The sequence below is a fragment of the Folsomia candida genome, unplaced genomic scaffold, assembly GCF_002217175.1.
Source record: "Folsomia candida strain VU population unplaced genomic scaffold, ASM221717v1 Fcan01_Sc003, whole genome shotgun sequence".
NCBI classification, from domain to species: domain Eukaryota; kingdom Metazoa; phylum Arthropoda; class Collembola; order Entomobryomorpha; family Isotomidae; genus Folsomia; species Folsomia candida.
In genome coordinates, this window is record NW_019091195.1 from 5,769,870 (window position 1) to 5,795,961 (window position 26,092).

The 26,092-nt window shown below is 39.9% G+C and overlaps 4 protein-coding genes across 4 annotated transcripts; 2 read left to right on the top strand and 2 right to left on the bottom strand.

The window, feature by feature from the left end:
• Positions 1-9,045: 9,045 nt before the first annotated feature.
• LOC110847219 lies at positions 9,046-13,682 on the top strand. The gene is made up of 6 exons (XM_022094112.2): positions 9,046-10,151; positions 10,397-10,623; positions 10,747-10,936; positions 11,461-11,640; positions 11,881-12,039; positions 12,290-13,682. Exons 1-6 carry the CDS (start codon positions 9,804-9,806, stop codon positions 12,479-12,481), a joined length of 1,296 nt encoding a protein of 431 aa, XP_021949804.1. The 5' UTR covers positions 9,046-9,803; the 3' UTR covers positions 12,482-13,682.
• Positions 13,683-15,424: 1,742 nt separating this feature from the next.
• LOC110847434 lies at positions 15,425-16,620 on the bottom strand. The gene is made up of 5 exons (XM_022094373.2): positions 16,447-16,620; positions 16,319-16,384; positions 16,031-16,248; positions 15,734-15,949; positions 15,425-15,665 (listed from the first exon to the last, which is right to left on the bottom strand). The coding sequence occupies exons 1-5, from the start codon at positions 16,496-16,498 to the stop codon at positions 15,540-15,542; spliced, it is 678 nt and encodes a 225-aa protein (XP_021950065.1). The 5' UTR covers positions 16,499-16,620; the 3' UTR covers positions 15,425-15,539.
• Positions 16,621-16,955: 335 nt separating this feature from the next.
• On the top strand, positions 16,956-18,596 carry LOC118434823. Its single transcript, XM_035849155.1, has 5 exons — positions 16,956-16,993; positions 17,114-17,282; positions 17,380-17,566; positions 17,648-18,144; positions 18,222-18,596. Exons 1-5 carry the CDS (start codon positions 16,956-16,958, stop codon positions 18,594-18,596), a joined length of 1,266 nt encoding a protein of 421 aa, XP_035705048.1.
• Positions 18,597-22,407: 3,811 nt separating this feature from the next.
• LOC110846861 (prolyl endopeptidase) lies at positions 22,408-25,683 on the bottom strand. The gene is made up of 14 exons (XM_035850001.1): positions 25,326-25,683; positions 24,973-25,249; positions 24,752-24,903; positions 24,512-24,662; positions 24,251-24,414; positions 23,964-24,186; positions 23,775-23,888; positions 23,639-23,687; positions 23,466-23,562; positions 23,222-23,368; positions 23,083-23,148; positions 22,749-23,013; positions 22,597-22,665; positions 22,408-22,502 (listed from the first exon to the last, which is right to left on the bottom strand). The coding sequence occupies exons 1-14, from the start codon at positions 25,376-25,378 to the stop codon at positions 22,431-22,433; spliced, it is 1,899 nt and encodes a 632-aa protein (XP_035705894.1). The 5' UTR covers positions 25,379-25,683; the 3' UTR covers positions 22,408-22,430.
• Between the last annotated feature and the right edge of the window lie 409 nt (positions 25,684-26,092).

Sequence of the window (26,092 nt, forward strand, 5' to 3'; positions counted from 1 at the left end):
CCGACTCCAACCGCCACCCAATTTTCTTTGCACAAAATAATGTGCTGCTGCTGCTTTCTCTCCCAGAGATCAATCAAACCGAATGCAATCGTTCTTCCTTAGCTCACTACCTTGTCAAAGGGGGATGAAGGAAATTATTTCGGCATCAAATGTAAATCTTGTTCTTCCAACCCAGCAGAAAATGTAGAGAATTGGAAATGAACCAGGAGCAGTGGAACTTTTACACATACTGTATTCTCTCAATTACTTTGACCCTTTATTCGTATACACACAGTTCGTAGTCCACATCGTCCTCTTTTACTTTGTGCGCTGGGTTTGGTCGCTCGGTCTCATTGATTTATTCATAACGTCAAATGTTGAAACTTTTTTAGTTTGTTTGTCAAGTAAGTAGGTTACTTCTTTTTCTACTTTTTTCTCAATGATATGAGATTTGGACACGCATCCCATGTCCCATCCATACTTATACACTTATATATGCTCGATATTTACAACTAGCTTAACTAGAACCAGAGTAAACGAGATTAGTTCAAGTTTTTTTCGTTTTTTCTTAAAAATACGTTGCATTTCTTGCTGAAATCTATCTTCCACAAAATGTGAGTGGAGAGGAAGAAATAAACATTTCGTGAAGACAAGGATGCAAGCAACCAAGTCGTTTTTCGTCTTCGTGCGTACACATAGTTTTGTGCAATGTGGGTTTCATCCCCTGAAAGAGGGGGAAACGTGTCAGAGAACTGCAAGATCGGATGTGCTCCCTTTTAGACACCAACATTGTACTTGTTTGTTGCTTTTCTTTTTTCAGTTTGGTGGGAGAAAGTGACTGGTTTTTTGTCCGCTGTCGTCCGGTATGCTGCTGGTTGGTAGTGGTTCATGCCGGGATCGCATGAACACATTGCATTTCTGGAAGCTTGGAAGAAGTGAATGAGGAGCAAACAAACGGCTGAAACGACGTCTCTCACCCCACTTGCACTTGAGCCAGGTTGCTCAAACAGGGGGATTAACTGAAAGAAAGCACATAAAGTGTGAGAGAGAAATTCTTGACTCAATTCCGAGTCTCCTTTCCTTCGTCCAATGCAGAATGCTTGCTTACTTTGGAGGAACAAGTAACACGCCAAACCAATATGAGGAACAACTTTGAACAACTACTAATAAAGTCGTGTCTATAATTCCTCGACAAATTGACCTACGGATGTAGCTAAGTAATGCACCCCGCCACCGTATATTCGGTTTCTTATGCAAGTATGTTACCAACCTGCCACTAATCCTTTTGTTTTCTCAGAAAAAAATGTAGTATAATGAAAGACGGGATTTAAGATTTATTTACTTTTCATCCATCCACTACCCTCTTCCCATCTTTCCTCATCGTCGTGTCAAGAATGACGTTTCGCTCTTGGTTCTATTTCCTTGCTCACACGACCCAGCAGAGAAAATGTCAGATCTTCCCTCGCCTTCTTGTCCAAAGGTGGATGCAATGTCCCAACCAATTCAACCTGGTCGTCGCACTTGCGGTGCCGTAAAAGTTCACTCGCTATTCAAAATGTAAATACACAAAATTCGGTCGTTTAAGCACTGCAAGGTTGGTTTAACTAAACTCTTAAACCGTGTTGCTTGTGGGTTTCTACAAATGTACATACATGTTGAAATGGAGGGATGGGATTTCATTTTATTTTACTGGTTCACACTTTGTCTCTGGGTTTTCTCATTTGCATGTGTACATGATGGTTGTAAATATGTATGTACCTACGCGGGTGTTTCTTGTTTCGTAAGAAAAATACATAAGCTGAGGCCTACAATGATAAGATGATCTAACTGCAGTACATTATCAAATGCTCATACCCACGAGGATTACCAAAATTGTTCCGCTTGGCAAACTTTCTTCTTGCATTGTGAGTGCGTAATAATAAGAGAATTGATGAAATTGCGGAATAAACAACTTTCCCCACCTGCATTCATTATTGAATATTATTACGTATCATGCAAAATACTTTTTCTTTTAAATCTCGCCAGTAGTCGCCTGGTCTGCCACGCCATCCAATTTCTCAACTTTCTCCTTACTGTCTATCACGCCTTGCTGTCCAAGTTCCCCGCAGAGCTGGTGATGATTTCCCATTTTTTCTTGTCTTTCACGTATACCACCTCTTTTAATATAAAATGCAAATCTATGTATTTGTACAGCTGAATATCGTCAGAGTGGTGCGCACTATGTTAATGTGACAAAGGAATCGGATGTATTCGTACTTTGTGTATTCTAACATCAAGAATTTCATTCCCAGGATTTTCATCTTCATTTATTTCGCCCCGGGACAGGTTTGCTGACAATTTCCAAATTCCCCACCACATGCAACAACACTAGAAAGAAACACAACAAAATTGTTCCGTCGTGCTGGAGGACAACTTTCCTCCACCCACAAGACTGCCTGGAATGCAGAACCGCAATATGTAGATACTTCAGCACTTGTACATATTTAGTTATGAAAATCTCACACACGATTTTATTTCTCCCTAAAAAAAGTGTACAACAGACTAATATATTTGTTAATACAAACAAAAACAAGGCAAACCTATTAAACCAACAGCACAATTTTATTCATGACGGAATCCTCTTCTGTGTGTGCAAACCATCTTCAAAGACGGCATGAGCCACCCATTGTACTCTGTACGGAGACTTGCTCAATAAAATTTTAGCTGGTACATTGCGTCCTTCAATGTGAACCACTGCCTGCCACAGGAATGCGAGTGACAAAAAGTTTCATTCATCGAGTTCATCATGCATACATTCGGCATTAAATATGTCTCTGCTGAGTGAGTGTCTCCTTGCAGTGGGGATAAACGCACGAAAACATGCAGAGTTGTCGACAATGAAACAATTTATGTCATTCCGACATCACGACAGTAAAATCAGCATGGGTTCAGTTGTAAATGTTGAAGCCTTCCCATCTCATCGTGGTGATTTGGCTTTCACTTCACTCCATACAACTGTCCGTCCGTCCAAACTCTCGTATTATGTGGAGCCACAAAAAGCGGGTAGAATGTGATGAAATGTCCTTTGTACCATGAATCCGCGTGTCTCTTTCAAATTTCTATTCACATAACTTCACGTCCATTCGAAATTCCTCCACCACAAGTGGACATCACTGCACTGCCTGCCAGAAGACCCATCAGACCTACAACATGCATACAATAGGACACAAACAAGTTTCTTGTCAGTAGATTTATTTTTTACAACAAGACGCAAAACCAGCTTTCTTCCGACATGTATTTAATGTATTTAGCAGTGGGGAAGAGTAAGCAAGTCGGCTACAGATAAATTTATTTCATGCGACAAAAGTTTAGCTAGCGACGAAAGGGAGAGAGAGAAAAAAACAAATTGTTTTGTATTGTTCCGAGGTTTGAGAGTGTTTCTCAGAAAATGGGTTGCTTTCACCGAACCATTCAATCAGATGGTACGCATACAAGAGAAAGGTGGCGAATCCTTGATCTGAATAGAGTGCAAAGAGAGAGAGAGTGCGAGTGAATGTATGGAGAGTGAGATCTAGATTCATCCCACGACCACGTTAAATGTAGGCGATTTGTATCTGTAAGTTATCAAGCCTGCTGAATCTACGTATGTACGTAGATAGGTATATATTATGTACATTCGTTTGTTACGCTCACTCAACTTGGTCAATGACTACGAGGAGGACGAGCAATAAGTGGAAAACAAATACAGGTTCGTCGAATCCTGACAGGACACGAATGTAAACTGTATTCTCTGACAAATATTGAGTCTTCTTGCCCTGTTCACCACCGACATGACAGGGGAAAATGGAAGGCAAAAAACGTCGTCAATATGGACGATCTACTAGAAGATAGAAGGAAGAGATATTATTATTCGCAGTGTTGAGTGTATATTGAGCAAACAATAAACAAAAAATAATTGAGTTCGCTTCTCAATCCTTTGCCTCCATTTCCAACACATTCTCTTTTTCCATTGTGCAACTCATTTCTTCTTCTTCTTGTAAATGAGAAAGTCAAGGATTTATTTTTCATCTCTCCAGCGTTGCTACGTCGTCCTCACCGAAAACTTTCACCTATGCAAAGCTAGCTCCAATTCCTATAGAGTTTGAGTTGTTGGTGAGGTATTTTCTCAATCTCTGCGTGTGGAGAGCATTATCATCATCGTCATGATGTCTCCTTCTCGTTATGGAACCTAGGCTTCTTGGTCTGACATTTCGTTGGCATTTGCTCTCAGCTCACTTAAGCTCTGACAGATTCTATTCCACTTGAGCGCATACGTAATCTCTGATTGTGAGAGAAAGCACTTCAACGCACAAGTAAATAAATTGACTTTTCCACATCTTTCAATAATGCAGATTTGTTGTATGTTTCGTCATTTACAAGATGGGAAGAATGGGTGAGGTGATAATGTTGTGACTATTTGCTCAGGTCACACCTTATGCTTCTCGGCTCAAATATCTGTTGATGCTATTAAAGGTACTTTGCAAAGAACTTTATTTACAACATAGGAATGGTGAACTGCGATGGTAGATAAAATCTTTAATACCTGTGCAAAGTCGCATATTATACGGATAATGTAATTGATCTCCCTGTGCCCAAGCAACATTTAGCTCCAGAAATTCTTCTTTCATCATATAAATACAAATACTCAGATGAGTAAATACGTATGCGCATATGTACAAACATGTGTACATGCACCTACATGTATGACATAGACAATGATAATATTCAAAGTAGGCAACATATTCACTTCACTCGAGTCAGTGTATTATTATGCAAAAAGTAGAAATTGAGCCAACCGATCTTCCTTTTCAACACCATCTCTGCTTTCACCAGTACTTTTTTCAACAACCCTATCACATATTTGTCGATGATGGTTCTCTGCACGCGGAGAGACCTCTCTAACCTGTTTTTGTCTGCTTTCGACAACTTCCTCCTGCTCCTGTTGACATGAGTTGTATTAAAAAATATATTGATCTCGACGAACAAATGCAAAGAAAAGCAAAGAAACCGACTAATGCTCAGGGGAAAGATTTGGAAGTTTTTGTAAAAGTGTCCTTTTTTGAGCTTTTGGCATTTGCCAAGAATTTTGACTTTTCATCTAATCTCCGGTTTCCCTTCAAGGCAAATAATACTCTTAGCACTGGAACGAACAGCAGTATGTAATACACACAGACATACATCGGGGGCTCTGCTTCATGACTTCTTGATTTTTTTGGTCCGAGAGGAACTCCTGCCGACAGCAGCACCATCCCGAAACTATTTCAGACACATAAAGATTCCATATTTTCATATTTCAATAGCTCCTCGCAGATGAAATTGCTGTATTGTTGTTAAAGCCAACATGCACACACATGCATGGAAAAACATGGAGTTGGTCGAGCAGCCGAGTCTGGTGAAAGCTTCATGTGTATGTATTCCTCCTACATTATTAAACGGCCAACAACACATTGGCCAATACATTGGGCATACAGCCGAGTATGGAGAAAATGTGGGAGAGAAATCAAGTAGTCAGTTGGGAGTCAGTCAACAAGGGAAGCGTTTTGTTGAAGGGAGAGCAATAGTGAGATGACGTATAAATGGCATATCAAGAAAATGAGCGACAGATTATTACGGACTACGGCATGGGAATAATCTTAGCATTTCATTTCACTCAGTTTCACAATAACTGCTTCCTGATTCCCCCGACTTGGAGTTGATGCTCTTTACTCCGTCGTCCTTCTTTTAGTGCTGGCCCCATCCATCCATACATATTTTGATCACCTTCACTTGGCTGGCTCCAATCTTGTAAATAAAATCTCACTCAGCCAAATCCCGGATCAAAATTCACTATACAATTTGTAGGTTCGGATCGAGAGGATCTGACGTGTGCACTTTTGAAATGTAAATCAACCCTGTTTATTTACTTGGTGGCTCAACACTCATTTTTTGAAGTATGTAGGTATGCAGCATACAGCGTGTGTACATACATACCCACACGTCTACATATTTCAGCTAGGACGCGCTCAAAGTAAGTAGTTCTTGATACTTCAAACTGGAGAAAGTGGACCCGAGAGAGACGATATTAGCATGTTCCATCTGCGAATCATCGTGAATTGTGCGATTGCATGATTTAGCTTTTATAAGTATTTTAGAAATAGCCATGCCAAGGCACAGATTTTAAATTTCATAATATAGCAATCTTGACGAGATATAGAGTTATGGTGCATTGGTGTTGATGTACATACATATATATAAATAGATACGTGTACATATGAGAATATCGCAAGATATTTGTACTACATTTCATTGTAAATCCTGGGGATATGTTTCATGCAATTTTCATACATAGAGAGAATATGGGTATGTATCTATAGGCAAAATATAAATATGTGCGGGTGAAACGTATGGTGAAGCAGCAGATACTTATTTCGTAAGAATTTGAACATTGTTGTTTTAAATTGATGTTAAACTAGGAGTGAAGAGTGGTATTGGAGGGGATGGAAAGTGCTCATTTTTCAATAGAATTACTTCAAGAACCCGCCTTCGTATTTTAGATATCGAAATTAAAGCTATAAATCATCCTTTGGGATTTCCTCTACCCATTTCCGTCTCTCCTCACTTGCTTTTTTGCATTGCTCATAGATATCGTTCGCACAGGGAGAAAAGGCACATATTTTATTCTCGTTAGGATAAAAAGTTTACATTATTATTGCCAAAAAATTTGCTGAGGAAATTGCTGAGTGTGTTCGATTCTCAGATCTTCATTACGCGCATAACAGAGGCTCATAACTTTGGAAAACTCATTTCCGACATTAAGCATTTCTACTCTATGGTTAGAGAGTCGGGCCCCATGAAAAGCCGTGCACATTTTATAGCTCCATTATTCATTCTCCACATAACTTTCTGGCAAAAAATAAACACGCGTTTACACAAATAAAACTACAGGAAATAAAAATTCTATTTGTTTATTAGATTATATTAACGTCCCAACGGTTTATTCTTGTGTAGGCTATTAGTAAATTAAGGCGAGTAAAAATGGAAAATATTAGCAAAAAATGTCCATAAAATAAATAAAATTCGAATTTGAAGGGGAAGAAAGTTTCCTATTTCAAAGCAGCAGCCTCCTTGTCATCCAATTTCATCGTGAAGTGCGAAGAATCCAAAATCCAGCCAGAAGAGAAAGATTGATCAATCCGACTCCAGCGAAACAACATCACAAGTGGGCTCGTTTTCTTTTAAGATGTATTCCAAGTTGGCATTAAAAGTCATAATAAACGGAGAGGAAAGATGGGAGGCTGAGAGTCTGAGTTTGGTGAATGAATGGTGAAATGGGTTTCAAAGCTGGTAAATGAGTACACCCCAGCCGCAAATAACACGCCCGGTGAGCCGTTTAATGAAATAGAATATGAAATACTTAAGCTGGAAGAAAACTTTGTAAATAAATTAATTCAAATATTCCCCTGATATTTCCCTTTCTTTACTTTTGCTTATTTTCCCAACTTTCTTGTTCCTTTCCTGTTCCTTTCTACTGCGTTGTAGAAGTGAGTTTTGGAAGACGAAAGTATGCAAAACACTGCAAATGTAGTACACAAACAATCAACAAACTTATTGTCGGTGCTTATGTCGGAAGTCGTTTTCCTACCCTATGAATCAACGCGGCAGCATACCAGTCACCACCCCAGTTAATAAGTACGTATGTAAAAGTTGTATAACCAACAAAGAGTCCAACGCGAGTTTGTTTTACTGACTCCCATTTACTTTCACTTACGAAAGCGAGGAATAATAATGTGAAATCACTTTGTGTTGGTCGTTCCTCTTTGTGACTGTGGTAAGGAATAATCCACTTAATCAGATATTTGATTCTCATTTGCGATCAGTCAGTTAGGAAATTGCGAGTGCTGTTAATTGGATTTCAGCTTTTCGGAGATTTCTTCTTTCTGCTTCATCCGCATTCCTTCTCGCTACCTATTTATTCAGATGCTGCACGCACATTTATATAAAATGGCATATAATTGTGGTGCTGATGGTCGTGATGGGATAATTTACATTGTTATCTGTTAAATTTACATTTGAGTCAACGCAATTTATACGTAGGACGGAAAAGGAGGATGCCTACGCACGTAGGCGTACTGCATGGCTACTCATTGTCCAAAGAAAGTATTTTAATACATGGATAGATAGACGTTTAGACACGAATGACATTAACTGCTTTAATTCAATCCACTCAACCAAGATCCAATTCCGCGCATATAATGCAGTTAACATAGTTTGGAGAAAAGCGAACTACTCAGCAGATAACCCACGGAGAAGTTGGTTTTCGCCATGATGATGACGGCGTTATGCAGCACAAGACGTGGTTCTCTTCATTCACAGAGTTCCAGTGTCCGAGCGAACAATGTAATCAATTACACGCCTTGAAAGCAGCAGGAAACAAAGAAGTGATTCCAATTTCAAGGCATGATTTTGTATTTAGCTTTAATTTCATGTTTCATTACAGTCAAGATTTCGAGATTCCGAGAGGAAACCCAACTCGGTCCTTAAACCACTACGAAAACCACTACCACAGCTCCCGATTTTCCATATGAAAAGGTTTTGGAGACGACAGCGTCGTACTTACTTGCTAATGCTGCTTCAACAACATATCATATTCAGAATTGCTTGCCAAACTTATGAAACAAGGGCCTACAGTCAGTACGACTTGCATGCTTCACAACCACCACTGGTGAAAGTTGACGATGAAGAATACGGATTTAGCTAGTTAGCTTCTGCTGCTGTACTGTATGTGATGCTATAGCTTTTAAACAAGTGCCTGATTTTGGTGGTCGTGGGTGCCGGTGGAAGTGGAGGCTGAACTGATTAGAGAGTCGGTTGGATGGTTTGTGTGTAGTTTAGCAGTGCGTACATTCTACGTACGTATTTACGTTGTGTTGGGGGGATAGCGGATGAAATCGATCGGAAGCTGCTGCTGAGGGAACTTCCATCCGCTCTCTCGTCATGGTGGAGAAAGTCTCCAGTGCTTGGAGCACACTGTGAAAGTGGTCGTTCCTGGAGGCAGGACGGGAACGGTGGTGGTGTGTTTGCAAGTAGAGAGAGTGAAACGAGTCGTGTTTGGCCAGTTGGGCCGATGGCGTGCAATAGTCGACATTGCTGCTACTGCTGCTCTTCTTTGTTTGCTGGTGGTGGTGGTGGTACCATGTCAGGGTGAAAGTAATGTTACTTTCACAATCACGAGGACAAAAACGGCATGCAATCCTGGCTGCCTTCTCAGATCCAGATTGTAATCAGATCGAACAAGACAAAGACAAAAGGTTCTCCTCCGCCTCCCGTGTAAGATTTCCCCAGTTTTCCTATCATCCATCCCGTACACTGAGGAAAGGAAGAAAAATTTCTTATGTACCAAATTGAAAAGGGAACCTGTGAGAAATAGCCTGTACTTACACATACTTATGGGCTCTGCAATAACTTTTTCCGATAAAATCGCCAGTAAAAACTGCCAAAACCTGCAGAATCTACCAGGGGAGCTACCTCCTTTGTGTACAAGTGCTGGTGGTAATAGTTGCAATAGTGGCAATCACAGCCAGCAGCATCACAATCACCGCCATTTCTCCCCCAGAAATCACGTAGACGTGAACTATTGTGAGTACGAGGAGGATCTGGAAGAGAGTGAAACAATTCTTTGCTTCGAGGACAAGACCAAGTCGGACGGCGAAGAGGAAGAATCCACAACCGACGAGGAAGAAGAAGAATAAGGCGAGGAAACAGCAGACGCTCGTCATCGTCCACGTGGGAGAGTCCGTACGTTTCTGATCACTTTGAGCAAATGTATCATGGGACGAAGATGCCTCTGCGACACAATTAAGCCCATATTAAAACTGTCCCAACTGTTGGGCGTCATTCCATTGAATCTGGACCACGAGAAGAATTCTGCGGGTGAGAAAACCGGGTCGTGTGAGCTCACATTTAACTGGAAGTCTCTCTCGACATTCCTCAACACATCCTTCATCTTCTTCTTCCTTCTCATTTCACCCATCGCACATTCTGAAATCCGTGATCGAATGAGTATCGTCTTCAGCGGAACCGACCTGTACGCGTTCAGTCTCCAGACTGTTGCAATGGTTTTGGAGACGACAATCCTCCTAACCGTGGGACGACTCTATCAAGGAAAGTTCTCCAGGGTGAGTAGAAAAGCATGGTTCTGTTCATTTATTTTATTGCCTACTTTGCCTGACACGCGCTGGAAATGCGTATATACGCCGTTCGAAAGAGTACGGAAGGGAAATGGGAGAGTCAGGTCTCCTTTTATTGCATTATTATTTTATAGAGTTCATCATTTGAGAGAGATGAAGATGAGCAAATCTGATTTTGGAGTCGATTAAGAAATGATTCAATGGGTAATGGGTTTGTGTTTATGTTTCTCTAGGGGTGGTCGTCACTGAATGAAGTGTTTCATGCAATATGCGACTCTGCGGACGACTTGAAACAAATCAAACTGGGCTCGTACATCACAGCCTTGATAATTATGATGGAGGGTGTCTTCTTCTTCATTTTCATGTACTTGACGTCCCATCGTGTCTTACTCTACCAGTCCTGTACAGCCCTCTTGATTGGGACGTTTGTCATTAGCTTGACATTAATCATTCCATACATGTAATTTGACATTTACTGTAATATTTTAATACGCATTGAAACAAAACATAAATCAATTAATTAAGTGATTGAATTAAAAATCATTTTCTAATTTCAATCACTTTTATTGCTTATTTATTATAGCATGAGCACATTGTTCCTTTTCATCTGTCTCCTCATTCGCTCGCACTTTTTAAAAATTTCGGAAATGCTCAAGACTGTTGTGACCAAGCAAAATTCTCCAAAGTTGTCGAGCAAAATTGATGCCCTGAGGATACTACACGAACAACTCTGCCAGACTGTGACTTATTTCGAAGATTTCTTCGGATTCCAGGTATAGATTCATCATACTCTTATTTTTATTGTACAATTTTATGGTGACAAACTGAAAGGGTGTTGTTATCGGCCTAGAATTACATTAGTACACACAACAACAGCCCATAGATATTTATGTATCATACACCCCTCCACATTTTTATACCATGTCCATGATTTTTCCTTTGCTTCGACGATTCTAGTCAATACGATAGTTATTATTACTCTGCGTATGCACATGTATCCCACCACCACAGCAAGCACAATCTCCTTTGCAAGATTTATGAAGACATTCATGAGTTCATGGATGAATGTACGATATATTTGTGGTCGTCCTTGCGGAGCTCTCATGCGTGATCGTAGTGTTCTGAAGATATTTTTCAATCCGCATATGCGAAATTTGTCAGTCAGGGTATCTACTTCTCCTCTTTCGGAGAATGCATGTCGTGTTAGTTCTGTGGAGCACGCGAGACGAGAATTTTCCCATCGGATTTATTTTCGATTATTCATCGATATTTGTATTGTGTCCTTCCTTCAAAAAAGGTATTGCTGACACTCTGCACTTGCTGTTTCACCGTCACCGTGGGGGCTTATGCCTGCATTATCCACGATACATCCTCACCACAAGGCAAGGAGCTAACCGGAGCCTGGGGAATGCAACTCTACTGTGCAGCAATCTTTATACTCCTCATCCTCATTTCTGGCCAACTTGTTACAAATGCGGTAAGTCATATCCAAGTAAATACGGAAGTACGTGTGAATGTGTGAACTTACATATTTGTTAGATGTGAATGAGTAGTATTTATGTATGTATGTAGACTTGAAATGTCGTGTTATTTGGGTTTTGATCCCACAACTACACATGTTGTGTGGTATTGATTCTGACGAAAGTATTAAGTTTGTGTCATCATACATATCTCATCTTTCTCGTCCTCTGATTTCATTGTTGGTCCATATTTGCAGGCCGCTTCACCGGGACCTGTTCTTAACGCGATTCCCCTCACCGAGCTAGACCAACTTAGTCAGATCCAAGTGACGGCTTTCCTTTCCAAGATTTCCGCATTTCCAACTAAAATGAGCGCTGTCAAGATAACTACAATTTCGACTACGTTTTTAGCCTCTGTAAGTTATTATACAACTTCCCCTCCTCGTTTATATATTTCTTTCTGAGACTGCACACAATTCTCATCGTCTTTCTCCCTCCTCGCTCTCTCCGCTGGTGGAGAGAGGAGGAATGGAGATGGTTTATGGGTAATCAATGAACCTTGTGAAATTGATAAATTAATTTCTTTTCTTTACCCCGCATCACCATATTTGGACTCATGTCTGACTGAAATGCTTGTATTTATTTATACCCACTCACGACGGATAGGCTGCCACCAATATCACGACTTACCTCCTTGTCCTCATGCAATTCAAACTAAGTGTGGAGAATCGATTTGATGATGATGTTGAAAATCTTACGAGCCAAGTGGGAGGCTTCGAAATGGATCCGTCAACTGAACCCATATTCTATAATGTCACCACCCCGGAGTCGCTTGCCTTCTTGACTGAATCTCTCTAGTTGGAAAATATCTGTGAAATTTATAATGCATCTGTCAATATCAAATGCCACACATTCGCTATGAAATTGTGACATCCCCACCCAGCCAACGGAGTCAAGTCAATCCACTACCACCAAACCAAGAGCACGCAGAGTTAGAGCTACACATACATATATCGTCGTAACGGCCGGTTTTATGTCAATATGACTCGGAAAGTATGTGAAAAGTAGTCCACCCAAAAAACCTCTACTAACAACTAGAACTATTATCAGTCTTCTCATAACCACCGCATATGTATGGATATGGATACACAACCAACCCCACCACCACCACCACTCGGCACAAGTAAATCCCCCACCGTCCCAAATCGCACCACTACCCTCAGACCAGACCACACCACCAGACAAAGAAAGAAGATGACGAAGAACCAAGTGGCATGTTGGAACAAAAGCATCTTCTCCAATACAGCAGCGAAGCCAATAACAGACGTATATGCAGGATATCGTAGGAGAAGCGACCCAGTTTGGAGGAAACATAACCATCATCATCGCATCTCATCTTCGCTGTTTCACTTTGCATGGAATTGCCTAAGAATGGGGCACAAGAGTCCTGTTTCTGGTTCGGGTTGGCACTTGGATTCACATTTCTCATGTGGATTTACTTACTTTATAATTTACTTTGACACTTTACACTTTATCGCATTGCAACACAAATTATTAATTTCAACTCAACAGTCCTCACATCCTGGGGAAAACCACCTTTCTCTGACATGCTGCCTCCTCCGCCTTCTCATCATCGTCCTGCTGCTGCTGTTACACACACTCTGCCGCAACAGGGAGAGAGTGGTTGTGTGGAACACCATGGGAAGTGCGAGGAGGTTAGGTTTCGTGGTTGAGTTGAAGCAGTTGTTGTTGTTGCAGAATGCGAAAGAGAAAGCATATGAAACACTTTGTGTTGACATAGATGATTTAAACCATGCTACATAAATAACCGTTTGTCTAACTTTAATAAAAGAGCCTTGTTGCGCTAATGTTCTCATTCAAACTACGCCATGTAATCAGAGTGAAACAATAGGGAAATGTGATTATCAGTATACCCACCACACCACCACCACCAGCACCCACGTATGGATACCACTCGAACGTATGTATTATGTTACCCGTTCCTTCCCACAACTACTCTCTACGTTACCACTGACTCAATAAAACTGACATAACTGAACTTTCCTCTCTGGGCTCCTCATCACCATCCACCACATACTTTCTTTCCTCGCCTAATATACGACCGACCCGTCTCCTTCATCCATCTTCATATGATTCTCACCCTCATAATCATTCTCTTCGTCCAAAGAAAGCAAAGGCATACGAGCCAAGCATCCTCATAAAGCATCATCACACACAACATCTTTTTCGGCTAAAAGGAAACATTAGTCCGCCACCGGTAGATGCTCATTCGCCGGACGATTAAGGGTAACCAACTTTCCAAACGCGTAAAACAAATTGATGAGTCTGTGTATGTGGGGCTATGTGTTACGAAATATTGCTATTAAGTATTTTCATTTTTTTAGGAAAATAATTTTTTGAGAATTTATTTAAAGAAAGAAAGCGTGTGTAGCACTTATAAAAAGTTGAGTTCTAATGTTTGCCTTTATAAACGTCATAAATAGAGTTCATGGTGGTGGCAGAGTAGCAGGGGTCCGGAAACGTGTGATCACTGCGGAGGAGAGAGAGAGAGAACTTCTACAGATATTTTACACTTCGTTACACCTCGAACTGCCAAGGATTTTTTATTGCTATTGGGGAAACACGCTTCAAATTTACAGCTCCACATTATCATGCCCAAATCCTCTCTCTCTCGGCTGCATCATTGTATGATGAGATGAGGGAGGAGGAAGGAAGGAAGGAGGAAGGAAGGCGGCAGTGTGGATACTCTTGGTTTGGTGGCAGAGATGCCAATTTAGACCTTTGAGTGAAGTGAAAGTGCTTCAACTCATTCCAATCGCTCCGCGTTCATCCATCTCGACTATCACTCGACGAGTGTACACACATAGCCATTCCCTCCGCACACACAAACCTCACCAGCAGACAGAGGAGAGCCAGGACATTTATTTTCATAAGAAGACACATCGAATGGATGTATGTATTTAGTGGATGCATGTATTTCCATTACACTAAGTACAGCATTCACAAATCCAAAAAGATTAACTGGCCAGAAACAACAAGCGTCTCTCGACCGTCCTAATTGCCCATTTTGGGGAGCTGTCAATTCACTTAGCGAAATTGACCGATTTAATATACAACTTTATTATGCAGACACACATACAAACGCATGTATATGTTACTCTGGGGGGTATATTTGTGGCTCATTGTTATTGTTACTGCTTCATCCATGTCCAGCTAAGTTACATAAATACATACATTCGATACTGAATACGTGGAAGGTAACTACCATTGTGTGTATGTATTCATGGGCAATAAAATTTACACGTCGACCACGGAAAGAAAGACTATGGGCCGAACCGATTTGAAAATTATGTCCGTCCAACACATGTCTGAAGAATGCACACTATTGTTGCTGATATCATGTATGTACTTGCATAGATAAATATGTGGTGGTAAAGGAATAAACTTTCATACTTGTAACCTTTGGCTCTCGAGCAGTCGCTAAGCCGCGTGTCCGTGGACAATCACCAGTTTTAAATTCTTGTTTGGGAAATTTATGGATTCCAAGTCGTGAGTCCAACTCAGGAAAACATGTAGAAAAAGAAGAGGAGATGCTGTTTCAGGGAGGATCGAGGGAAGAAGAGGTGAAGGTTCAAATGGGCCAAGGAAGGGGTGTCCAAGGAAGGGGTGTCCAAGGAAGGGGTGTCCAAGGAAGGGGTGTCATGAAAGTGAAAGAAGTGCGGAATGTAGTGGGAAAGCCCATATAGTGGGAACTTATGTGCAAAATATACGCAAGAAGAATTCTAATAGTTGTCTATTATTATACGTTGGTATAATATATATATTTCAAATTATATGCTTGTAACAAATTGTCTGAGCTGGACCGGTACAAAAAAAGATGATAGAAATAAAATATTTAATTATTAGCAAGAGAACGTGCTTCTGGCATAATAAAGTTGACCAATTCCGTCCTTATTTCTTCAATTGACCCAACGTAAGACTCCAGAAATGACACCTCCAAGTAGTTCAAGTCGCAACGTCGCTAAAAATTGTAAATATTAATATATAATGAATGGATTAGAATAGCAATACTAAGCACACATTTCTCACCCCTTTCGCAATATTCATAATTTCTTTGATCCGGGGGAGAAAAAAGCGAAGTTCAGCCTCGGCAGCCTTTACTTCCGTCTGTCGAGAAATCACCACAGCGTCGTCATCATCCTGTTCCGACTGGAGAATGCGTAGGGCCCTTAATGACATCGTCTTACGTTTGAATTCCTCCAGCCAGATCATGACATCATCCAACTCTTTTTCAATCAAAAGTAGCTAAACAAACATAAATTTTGAACCGGTTCAAAATCCAATTTTTGCATACAATTCCCTGCTATTTGTTTTCTTTTAACTTACTGGAATGTTGCGCCCTTCCTTCTGCCATTGTTGGCGCTGCAACCTCTTCTGCTCCTCCAATCCATCTTTCTTAAACCCAGGAATGACCCCAGCACGACGCTTAGCCTCGACTCCCTTCCTTCTCAGAGCACTTTGGAATTCTGGGGGGTTTGGGGGAAGTGGACAGTTCTCCCGCTTATGACCGTCCTCTGCGCAGTTGTAACACATTTCGGTAGATGCTGAATGATTAATATATTATTAAATAAGGGAATTAATTATTGCACCGGTGCAAATTTTATGTACACTTACATCGAACTGTGTACTGGGGGTCGAGATTAATTAATTCTCGACCTTCTGGGCAGTTATACTTCGTATCTGGAAATACAAAAACTTAAATATGTGATGTAAAATAAAAAGGTATGAAAAGATATTCTTACGGTTAACTTTGAAGCACTTGGAACATACTGGTGGATTACGAGGCACTGACATCTTGCACCGGTGCAATATTGAATAGAGCGTTTAATTTTATTTTTAAAGTTAGTGAGAGACAGAAAAAAATTATTTTAACGCCAGTCAGAAAATAGAGAAGCTGAATGCATTTGAAAATGTGCGGTCTCAAACTCAATGATATTTCGTTCCGTATGAAAAGTTGAGACATGAAAACTCATCATGTCTCGCTTGCTCGCTGCTTGGATTGAGTGATGCCAAGCAAGCTTCTTGGATTGGTCGGGGATTCGACCAAACCACGACGCCTGATGCCTGATGCCAAACAAACAAGTTGAAACTTGATACGAAATGAGGGCATTTGAGCATCGGCAAACGAAAATCGTTCAGCCATTCTGAGTTTGACACCTGAAGGGTTTAGTCGATTTGAAAAGTGCTCCCAAAAAAAATTATAGAAAAATCAAGTTTTCCTTCTTGAAGCAGTTTCGATTTACGGATTACGATGCAGACTGACGAGAGTTCATCGGTATCTATCGACATGTAAGTAAACCACCCCCTTCTCCTCCCTCTAAACAATTAATTAAACCATGCAATCTTGACCGGTCAAGTTTCTTTGTACGTTTATACATCAAAGATTTAATTATTTTTTAAAAATAATAGTGATGATAGTGGGCTCATGCCGGAAGAGATGGAGTCGTCTGATGAAGATGTACTGAGGGTCAACAGAAGGGGACGGAGATTGCGAGTAATTGAGTCTGATTCGAAGGATGAGGCAGACGAAGTCGACTTGGACCTCCCAGCAAATTTCCATCTCCGCCGATACGGAAGGGTAAATTAGTTATTGTTTTATTCTGTACTTTGTCCAGTATAAATCAATGCAAATAATAATCATTTGAACCGGTTCAACAAATTTGTTTACATTTCAGCTTTCATGGAATCTCCGGGAATTGGAACGCCGTGAGGAGTTGATAGATTGGTTGAAGGAGGTAGAAAAGAATCCATCAGCAGGTCGAGAAGCCCTAGACCCACGACGTGAGGAGCTCGAAGTTGTAGCAAATTGGAGGCAGCAAGATCGGGAGCATCAGGAGATTTATTTTGATATCCGTATTCCACGTAAGGAAGTATAATTTTATCTACAAGTTATGAGTAAGTTAATACTTTTTTATTGAACCGGTTCAATTATTGTTTTTTTAGGTTCGCCAGTAAAAGGTTACTGGGTCCTCAAGTCAGATGGAAAAAGGAATGTGTTGTCGTCTTACTACGCTGCGCAAATGAGATTGAATGTATCACAGACCAGATCGGATGGAAATGCCGCCTATGGAGACCCAGAACACCCTCTTTATGACGTAATTAAAAACAGTAACAGAACATGTTACGTAGCTAGACCACCTATGGACATCATATACGTGGCATCTCTAATTCATCCGGATAAGATGGGTGCTGATTTGTGGGAAACTATTAAATCAATTGAACCGGTTCAAGAGGACAATCAGTTACAAGATTATATTGGGATATATAATGGAAATCAGGGGAATTTTTCAATGAGAACTGGCAACTTTTCTCCGAAAGAACAAAACCGAAGCATTTTCGACAAAACCATTGGTAGTAATGATCCAGAATATTGCATTGAAAAGAAGGTTATTCTATGCAACTCAACAAATACAAAGGAAATTGGGGAAGGATTCCTGAAGGTAAATATCATTTATTAATTAAACTGTTCTCAACTTTGTTAGACCGGTCTAAATAAATATTAATTCTTTAAATCCAGGCATACGGACATAAATTCAACAAAATCCATGGAGTCGAGCGCTACATAATAACGGAAACCGCAAAACCACCATCTGATCTGATTAAGAAAGCACATAAATATGCCGTCGATGGGGTCCCAATGTTTGAATTCGTTGAAGATGAAGATCTGGAGCGGTCCAGCCCACCCCTTTGGGCTACTCTCGACCAAGTGACCACACTCCCATACACCATCTGTAAAAAAGATCTGTTAATCCGATACGACCCAAACAACCCGTACGAAAAGCGACATTACAAGTCATTCAAGAATTTTGATCGATTGGTGGAAGAATTTGGCTATCCCCCTGAAGAGTATTTTGTGACCGTTGATGATTCTCGAGATCACCTTCGATACTGATATATAAAGACGACACGACAATCTCAATTATACTAACCGATTGTTTATTAATAGTTTATTCAAGTTATAATAATGTCGTACATTTTATAGCGTGGACAATGAATTTTTTTTTACAATAAAGTTATACAAGTAAAATTGATGAATGTTTTTTTACTATATTTATAACCATATTTACTAAATTAGTAACATCCCAAAAATTTTTAAAAAATAATCTTTTGAACCGGTTCAACATTAACGGGCTTAGCCCAATTTCTCTTCAGTCGGTCGGTCGGTATCCCACCATTGCGTTTTACAATCCTTTGTTTCTACCATACTGAAAATTCTAATAATATGTAAAACCTTACAGATTATGTATATGTAAGAGCGAGTTAGAGGCGACGACGAGGACGGACAACAGGAGTTCCCATATGGATAGGAAAGCGGTGAAAGTTGCAATCCTCGAATCCCACATTTTATCCAGAAGAACATCCCTAAACCCAAATAGGGAAAGTCCTTCACACAATTCAACACCATTTCACCATGAGCAAGCAGTAGCAGCCTTGGAGGGGATCTCGTTGGATTTCATAGCGTCCAGGTTTTGGTACATTTATCATGTGAAAACTTTGTTAAAGTGGCACGGGTTGGCAGAGGAGGTAAAACTTTCATGTAAATGTAATAAATCACCACCTTTTTGTACAAGATAAACATGGGAATGTCGACCCCATCCTTCGTTTTGAAGACATGACTTGCCTCCTCGTTACAAAGTTTGAGGATCTAAATGAGGGTCCCAAATCTATGTGTGAAAAAAAGCATGGGATTATTTCGGAATCTCTCGAGGGAATTTTTACATATTTTATGCAAACATGATACCACATCACACAGTTTAAGGGTTCAGACCGTTTAAAATTCACCTGAAGTACATTTGACTTGTATGAATTGTTTTTCTTCTTCTTTTTCTCACCCTCTGCCCGGCCCTGCTCTGCTTTGCCATTTGTGATCAGTAGTCAGGCAGCGTTTCTCTGTTTGATAAAAAATTCATAAACCTCAGCCAACTCGCCTACATATATCCGTCCGTGGGATGCCATTACAGGATCTCCAGGGAGCTAAATGATTTCTGGGTTCTATTTATCTGCAAACCCCACATACCACAAATATGTAGCTATGTATGGAACAGTTTCCTTGTCACTTGATCTGCGGTCAGTTGAGTACAAGTTGCGGTGTCCATGCAACAACGTACAATCATTATGGCACAAAAACATTGCTGGGTTTACACGTATGCATTTATGCATAAGCGACGTATGTGTATGCATGAATGCGTAATTATGTCAATTAGCCCACCCAATTTATGTGATGGTCAGGCGTAAGGGGATACTCCCTTTGTGATAACAAATTATCTCACGTGTGTACATATTATTCGCTATGCATACTAATCGAGGAACTAAAAAAACAGTTGCCCAGAACTAATTGTTCAATATTCTGTCCTCGTGTCCTGTGTGTAATGTGCAAATAAATTTCATCTTTCATAGTTTTGTATTTTGTGTGAAATATCTTCCTACATTAACCGAGTTATTTGTATTAGCCGAGCTTACGGAACCGTCGTGTGCGTTATCTTGATAACTTTCTTTGGATTTATCTGATCTTATTACAGTTTTCAATTTTGTCGAAAATTTCTACCCATTTATATTGATTCATTAGGGTAACCTGAAATATGGTAAAAATCTGAAGTTTTTTTAAATAAACTGTGCATTTGGCTTATAAATAACTATGTAAAACGAGGTCAAATATTCTAAGTTTATGCATATGCAATAAGGTGACCAGAATTGATTAGAATAATGACATGACGTCTGGAACAGGCTTAATTAGTGAAAATTACAAGTAAATTATAGAAATATGATTATGACAGCCTTTTAAATATACTTAAAACTTTGCTTTTAAACTCATTGTTCCAAAAATAAGTTTGAAATGTACTCAATTTAATCCATATATGTGTTTGGTTTTAAATTGCAAGGTGGGCACATGTATGCAGAGCATCGCTTCAAAATGATTTTTATTTAGCATAGCATAAATGGCAGCAGAGAACGAGCGACGGACAATATAAAATTAAATATTTAGAGTAATATCATTCTTCTCTATAATGAATGTGCGTGAGGCTGCAATCAAACCTTCTCAGATAATTGCACCGTGTTTTCACCAAAGTTTAACTTGAGTTTGTGACGAAGTGAATAATTGATGACTCCGGTCAATAAATAAGTCAACATGACGAATCCGTAATAACACCCGCAACAGGAGGAATGTCAAATTGGAACAATCATGAGAGCGAATGCGAATGACATTGTTTTGTGGGGTTTGACTCGTAGGCACTTAGATGTGCAGTCTGACTGAAATTGTGATTGGCTTGGCTGATTCATCGTCGTCGTCGTCCTCGATCATCTAATTGAAAAATTATTTCCGTCTTATTTCCTACGTTCGAGAAAATTCGATAAGTGCGCTACCTATAATTCCACCTTCCTCCATACGTACGTACATACATACATACGTCCATGTATATATCTTTAGCTCGGATTAGAGAAGAAAGTACAAAAATCTCATTTGGGTTGGACACGTTTACTTTTACTTTTTGCCATTTCCGTCCAGGATGAAATGCTTCGTGTGGCGAATGGGTCCAGAAATCAATTACACGATCCAATACATCATTTCCAAAATCGTTCGTTTCTATTCAAGCCGGATGTTGGGGCTTGTGTCGGCTCTGTGTATGAACCGACTCTACCACACGATGTAAAATATTAATCCCCAAGCGATAATGTGCAATGGACCAACCACTCCAGATATGTGCATGTACATACATACTACCCACCAACTACCGCATCTGCTATAATAATTTTTGGTTTTGACTCCTTTACCCACTTGTGAGTTCGGCAGCAGGGAGAGAAATATGATATTGGATCTTTGGTGGTATGAAATAGGGAAAACTGGAGGAGCCGTCAATAATACGGGACGGGAGAAAGTATAGTCCGATGGAAAACGGGAGTTGAGGGTTCTCTCTCTCCTGCTTTACCTGATTTGAATCTTGAGTCCTCCAATATTGCAGAGTGAATTCGTATGGGTTCACAACTCTCTCTTCTTCTTCTCATCCAAACCATCCTTGCACACACCATCCCACTACGTACATCGATGAATGAATGAATAAAGGGCTGGGAGATAAGCTTCTGCTGCATTATGCCATATTATGCATTTCCAATTTAATAGGCTCCACTAACAAGTCGTGGCGGATAGAGACGACCCGCAATAAAGAAGATTCAACGATAAGATGGGGGAATTTCTTTGATTCATTGTTAGTACATAAATTGATTGAACACGTATCTGACTTGTGTGTGCTGTTACAAAAGGTGAAGCTATCTAGAAGAGATGGAATCTTATTAATACGCATTACCTTTAAAGTGCAATAACTAACCTTTAAAGTGTGATATTTGACCCTTTTTACATCATGTCCTACACTCCTCAGAGTAGAATATACATAGTTGTGATGTATGTATGTATGTATTGTGTTTTGCTCATTCAAATGCCAGAAAACTCCACGACCAACGAGCCGAGACCTAATGCCAAACTTTTGTTCGACAAGACTCAGGAGGAGACATACAAGAGGAAGGTCTCTTGAGTCTACAAGGACTGTAGTTTCCGCAAAATCATGTCATCTTGGTATGTGTATTCGCATATTAACGTCTAGATTGGTAGAATATTGAAATCTAATATTACAAAATAACACGGGAACCTATGCAAACTGCTTGATTTTTTTCTACAAGAATTTTGTTTATTAGTTAATAACTAATAATTTTTGGACAAGTTAGCGAGACAGAATTAGGGGTTAGTGTTAAAATTATAGCCAAGAGTGTGAGTGAGAAATGCAAATATGTCCGTCCATTCTTCAACCTAGAATTAATTAACAAACAGAAATGTGCATACTTGTGTGAATTTATACATGCACGAGGAATTATAGGAATTATGATTATTGGCTTATAAATACCTTGGCTTGGGTGGGTTTTCCAGAAACATGTCCAGTGTTCTGATACACCTTCAGGAGGAAGGGGTTTTTCTGGGTTGGAAAATTAATCAAATTTATGGAGACTAATCCTCGACTAACAGCTATACAAATATATGCCTGAGTGACCTAATTACCTGTCCAGGGTTGTTTTTGGCGGCCATGTATTGTAATTCAGCGATGTATTTAAGCGAGTGGGAGCATACCACGCGATCATCGTGATCACTTGTGGTAACTAAAATGGATGGGTATTGCTGGCCTTCGTCTTCCGGTGCTTTGATGTTGTGTAATGGTGAGTATTGCCGCAGGTAGTGAAAATATTTAGAGTCGTCAGGAGAGCCAAATTCACCAATCCAGAGATGACCAACAGTGAATTTGTGGTATCTCAACATATCCATTATTCTGTAACATCAACAATCTCTTCCATATTGAGCAATCAGGATGTAAGGTTAAATAGTGCAAAGATCTTACCCAACTTGAGGAATCGCCGCTCCAAAAAGATCTGGGCGCTGATTGACCACTGCACCAATTAGCAGTCTAGAATTTTTATCCAGACATGGCTTATTTAGTAATTTATTTATACCGAAATTTTATAAGTTAAACAAGTTACCCTCCATTTGAAGCTCCGGTGATTGCAAGCTTGTGGGGCCTTGTGTAGCCATTGTTCAGTAAAAACTTCGCCCCAGCAATAAAGTCTTCAAATCCAGTTTTCTTATTTAAGAGCCGTCCCTCATCATGCCAATTTTTTCCGTACTCACTAAACAAGCAAAGCGATTGGTTGGTAAACTGATTGAGTCGCAGCTTGCGTTTAGTTTTTAGGTTGGGAATGTGTATGTCTGCTGCTGAGCACTCACCCTCCCCCTCGAATGTTTGCTATTGCAACAACGCCAAAGTGTTGTGCAAAGAACAAATATGGGATGTTGAAGGCTGGCAATCTACTGTATCCGTAACCTGTCGTCGTGAATTCGAAATCAGAATTATTAAATTTATATCACAATGTCTTCCGAGAAGAAGCGACAAGCCCAACCTCCGTACGCTGTCAGCAAGCAGGGTCGATTCGAATCACGTGGCATGTTCTGTTCCCGTTAAAAGAAAGTTAAACAATCCACAATATTTCAATTGGAAAATGGTCAAATATTTAAATTTAGAAATTTAAATACGACCTTCTTGTGCACAAGGAACATAGGAATATTTGTCCCATCATTGCTTGAGTAGCTGAACATCGACATTTTAAAAGTATCCAAATCCAATGTTTTGAAGTCCGTAGTTTTGTAGACCTTAATGTAAATTAACTTTAGTAAAAAATAAGAAGTATGTGCCATTTTACAATTAAAACATATGACAGTTCGCACCTGGAGCTTTATTTCCGTAATGCCAAATTCAACTTTGTAGATGGTGCCCGGATTAACATAGGATTCAAGCTTGAAGTAAAATTCTTTGTCGGATCTTCGTCCATACTTATCAGACGCAGTTCCAGGCTCAATTGCCAACTGATCGATGACGTTTCCAGTCCTCAAATCGCGGATTTCAATCCGAGAAAGGACATCTTTCACGTAGCAAATTACCAACTTGTTCCTAAAAATTCGAAAAGGTTGATTTTTTTGTAAAAAAGCGAAGCAAAAAAATTATCTCCCATTACTCGTTGACTACAATTGCCCAAAGAACTTTTTTTCCTTGGTCCATCATGATCACGTCATATTTTCCTTTCCCATGATTTGCCAAGTCCACTCGAATTAAGTGGTGAAAGTTTTTCGCTCCAACCGTCGTCATCAAATAAACAACCGTGTCATCGTTTGCGAGATACTAATATTTCAGCATGGGCGAAAATCACTTCATTATTCAAGTACGAGTGTGCATTGCATGAAGCTCTTCACCAATTATTTATCACATACAAACGTACCCAATGATTGCCTGGTTGAGAGAACACTCGAGTCAATTGCAGTTTTCCGGTTATTCCGCCCTTCAGACTGGCATAAAACAAATATTTTTCTCCAATAACATCAGACGCATGAACAAACAGGTAGTCCCCATCATCAGATAGTTCAGTAAACCTGAAGTTAGTTTTCAATTTGTGAATGCACATAAATATTCTCAATATCCCCCAATTTTGTACTATTGTCACGTAGTTGGTCAAAAGTACATTGTCCAAGTAGGATTGCTAGGAAATTCAGCAACAAGGATGTCATCATCCTGCAAAGTGTCCACGACATGGTAGTACAATTTGGCATTCAGATTTCGGCCAGTCTCCGTCCCATTTGCCTGACCATAACCGCTTTTATGCTTTGGAAATCGCTATAAATACAAATGAATAAATAATGCTATTAGAGTTCCAAATTCGTCATTTTAATCGTCATCGTTAACCTGGTAAAAGAACCCCTTCGAGTCGCTGGTCCATCGAAGATTTGTTAGTTTGGTAAAGCGGACAATGTCTTCCAAATCGTGTCCGCAATCCACCTCTCGTATTTTGATTGTCTCCCAATCGCTACCATTTTCTGAAATGGAGTAGGCAACCAGCTTCCCATCTTGGCTAATGGCAAACGCACCCACTGAAAATCGTCCATCCTTATCCCACAAGTTTGGGTCTAGAATTTTTCTAACTACTCCACTCCCGTCAGTGGACTCGTTCACGTGAAGAGTGCTACGAAGAAATTAAAGATACAATGATACAAATTGTAACGTTCTACACTTCATAAATAAGATGCAATTATGCAAACTTGTGATTTTGAAGACAATTTTCCCAGTAAAACAAGCGTGACCCTTTCTTCATTGGAACCCAAATGGTTGGACAATTCCATGTCGCTTCCAGCTTATCTTGGATCAAATAGCGAGGTTCAGATTTTGAGAAGAATGAGTCAAACAGAGCGTTCTGCTCGTTTACAAATGTACGGGTTTCTTCTTTGTTTGAGTCCTCGAGATATTCGTAAGGATTGTTCACCTGAAATAATGCATTGAAAAATACTGCAGTCTGAGGGCGAAAGTTTTATCTTATTCTCAAAATAAAATAAACATCGGAAAAGGTCAAAGGAATGAAAAATTTTGTAAAAAAGCGAGACCTCGACTCCGTGCAAATTAGCAGAGAACTCCATTCTTGGAACGTCTGGGTACTTCAACGCCATCACATCTTTGTGACGGGGTGCTGTAAGCAAAATATAAAAAGCTAGTGATATTAGAAGCAAAGATGAAATAAATGAATTATTAGTCTCCACTAACTTTCGTTCATGACTGAATCTGTAGATTCAGAAACTGACATTTTGTTTAAATATGGAAAACTGATCTGGTATTTTTGGTCAGGACAATATTGTAATTTAAAGTATCATATTTTGTTGACCTATTTGTACAGTTGGTCGTCGTCTGCTTTGCTCTACACAAAATTCATATTTAATTATGTGATAATAAATCAGGGTCAAGGTATTCAGACAGCGTTGTCTTGGCGCCCCTTAAGTATTACGATCCGGGTTTCACTGAATTTTATGCATTCGGG

What these genes read in the sequence shown, in the direction of transcription:
- LOC110847219 (XM_022094112.2), top strand. Translation starts at nt 9,804, where the DNA reads ATGGGACGAAGATGCCTCTGCGACACAATTAAGCCCATATTAAAACTG. An exon ending in ACATTAATCATTCCATACAT is followed by an intron (nt 10,624 to 10,746) that starts GTAATTTGACAT and finishes TATTTATTATAG; the next exon opens with CATGAGCACATTGTTCCTTT. An exon ending in CGACTACGTTTTTAGCCTCT is followed by an intron (nt 12,040 to 12,289) that starts GTAAGTTATTAT and finishes CACGACGGATAG; the next exon opens with GCTGCCACCAATATCACGAC.
- LOC118434823 (XM_035849155.1), top strand. Translation starts at nt 16,956, where the DNA reads ATGCAGACTGACGAGAGTTCATCGGTATCTATCGACAT. An exon ending in TCATCGGTATCTATCGACAT is followed by an intron (nt 16,994 to 17,113) that starts GTAAGTAAACCA and finishes TAAAAATAATAG; the next exon opens with TGATGATAGTGGGCTCATGC. An exon ending in TTTTGATATCCGTATTCCAC is followed by an intron (nt 17,567 to 17,647) that starts GTAAGGAAGTAT and finishes TTGTTTTTTTAG; the next exon opens with GTTCGCCAGTAAAAGGTTAC.
- LOC110846861 (XM_035850001.1), bottom strand. Translation starts at nt 25,378, where the DNA reads ATGAAGAAAGGGTCACGCTTGTTTTACTGGGAAAATTGTCTTCAAAAT. An exon ending in TTACGGAAATAAAGCTCCAG is followed by an intron (nt 23,889 to 23,963) that starts GTGCGAACTGTC and finishes ATTTACATTAAG; the next exon opens with GTCTACAAAACTACGGACTT. An exon ending in CCAAAAACAACCCTGGACAG is followed by an intron (nt 22,666 to 22,748) that starts GTAATTAGGTCA and finishes TTTCCAACCCAG; the next exon opens with AAAAACCCCTTCCTCCTGAA.
- LOC110847434 (XM_022094373.2), bottom strand. Translation starts at nt 16,498, where the DNA reads ATGTCAGTGCCTCGTAATCCACCAGTATGTTCCAAGTGCTTCAAAGTT. An exon ending in AGGAAGGGCGCAACATTCCA is followed by an intron (nt 15,950 to 16,030) that starts GTAAGTTAAAAG and finishes ATGTTTGTTTAG; the next exon opens with CTACTTTTGATTGAAAAAGA. An exon ending in TTATGAATATTGCGAAAGGG is followed by an intron (nt 15,666 to 15,733) that starts GTGAGAAATGTG and finishes TACAATTTTTAG; the next exon opens with CGACGTTGCGACTTGAACTA.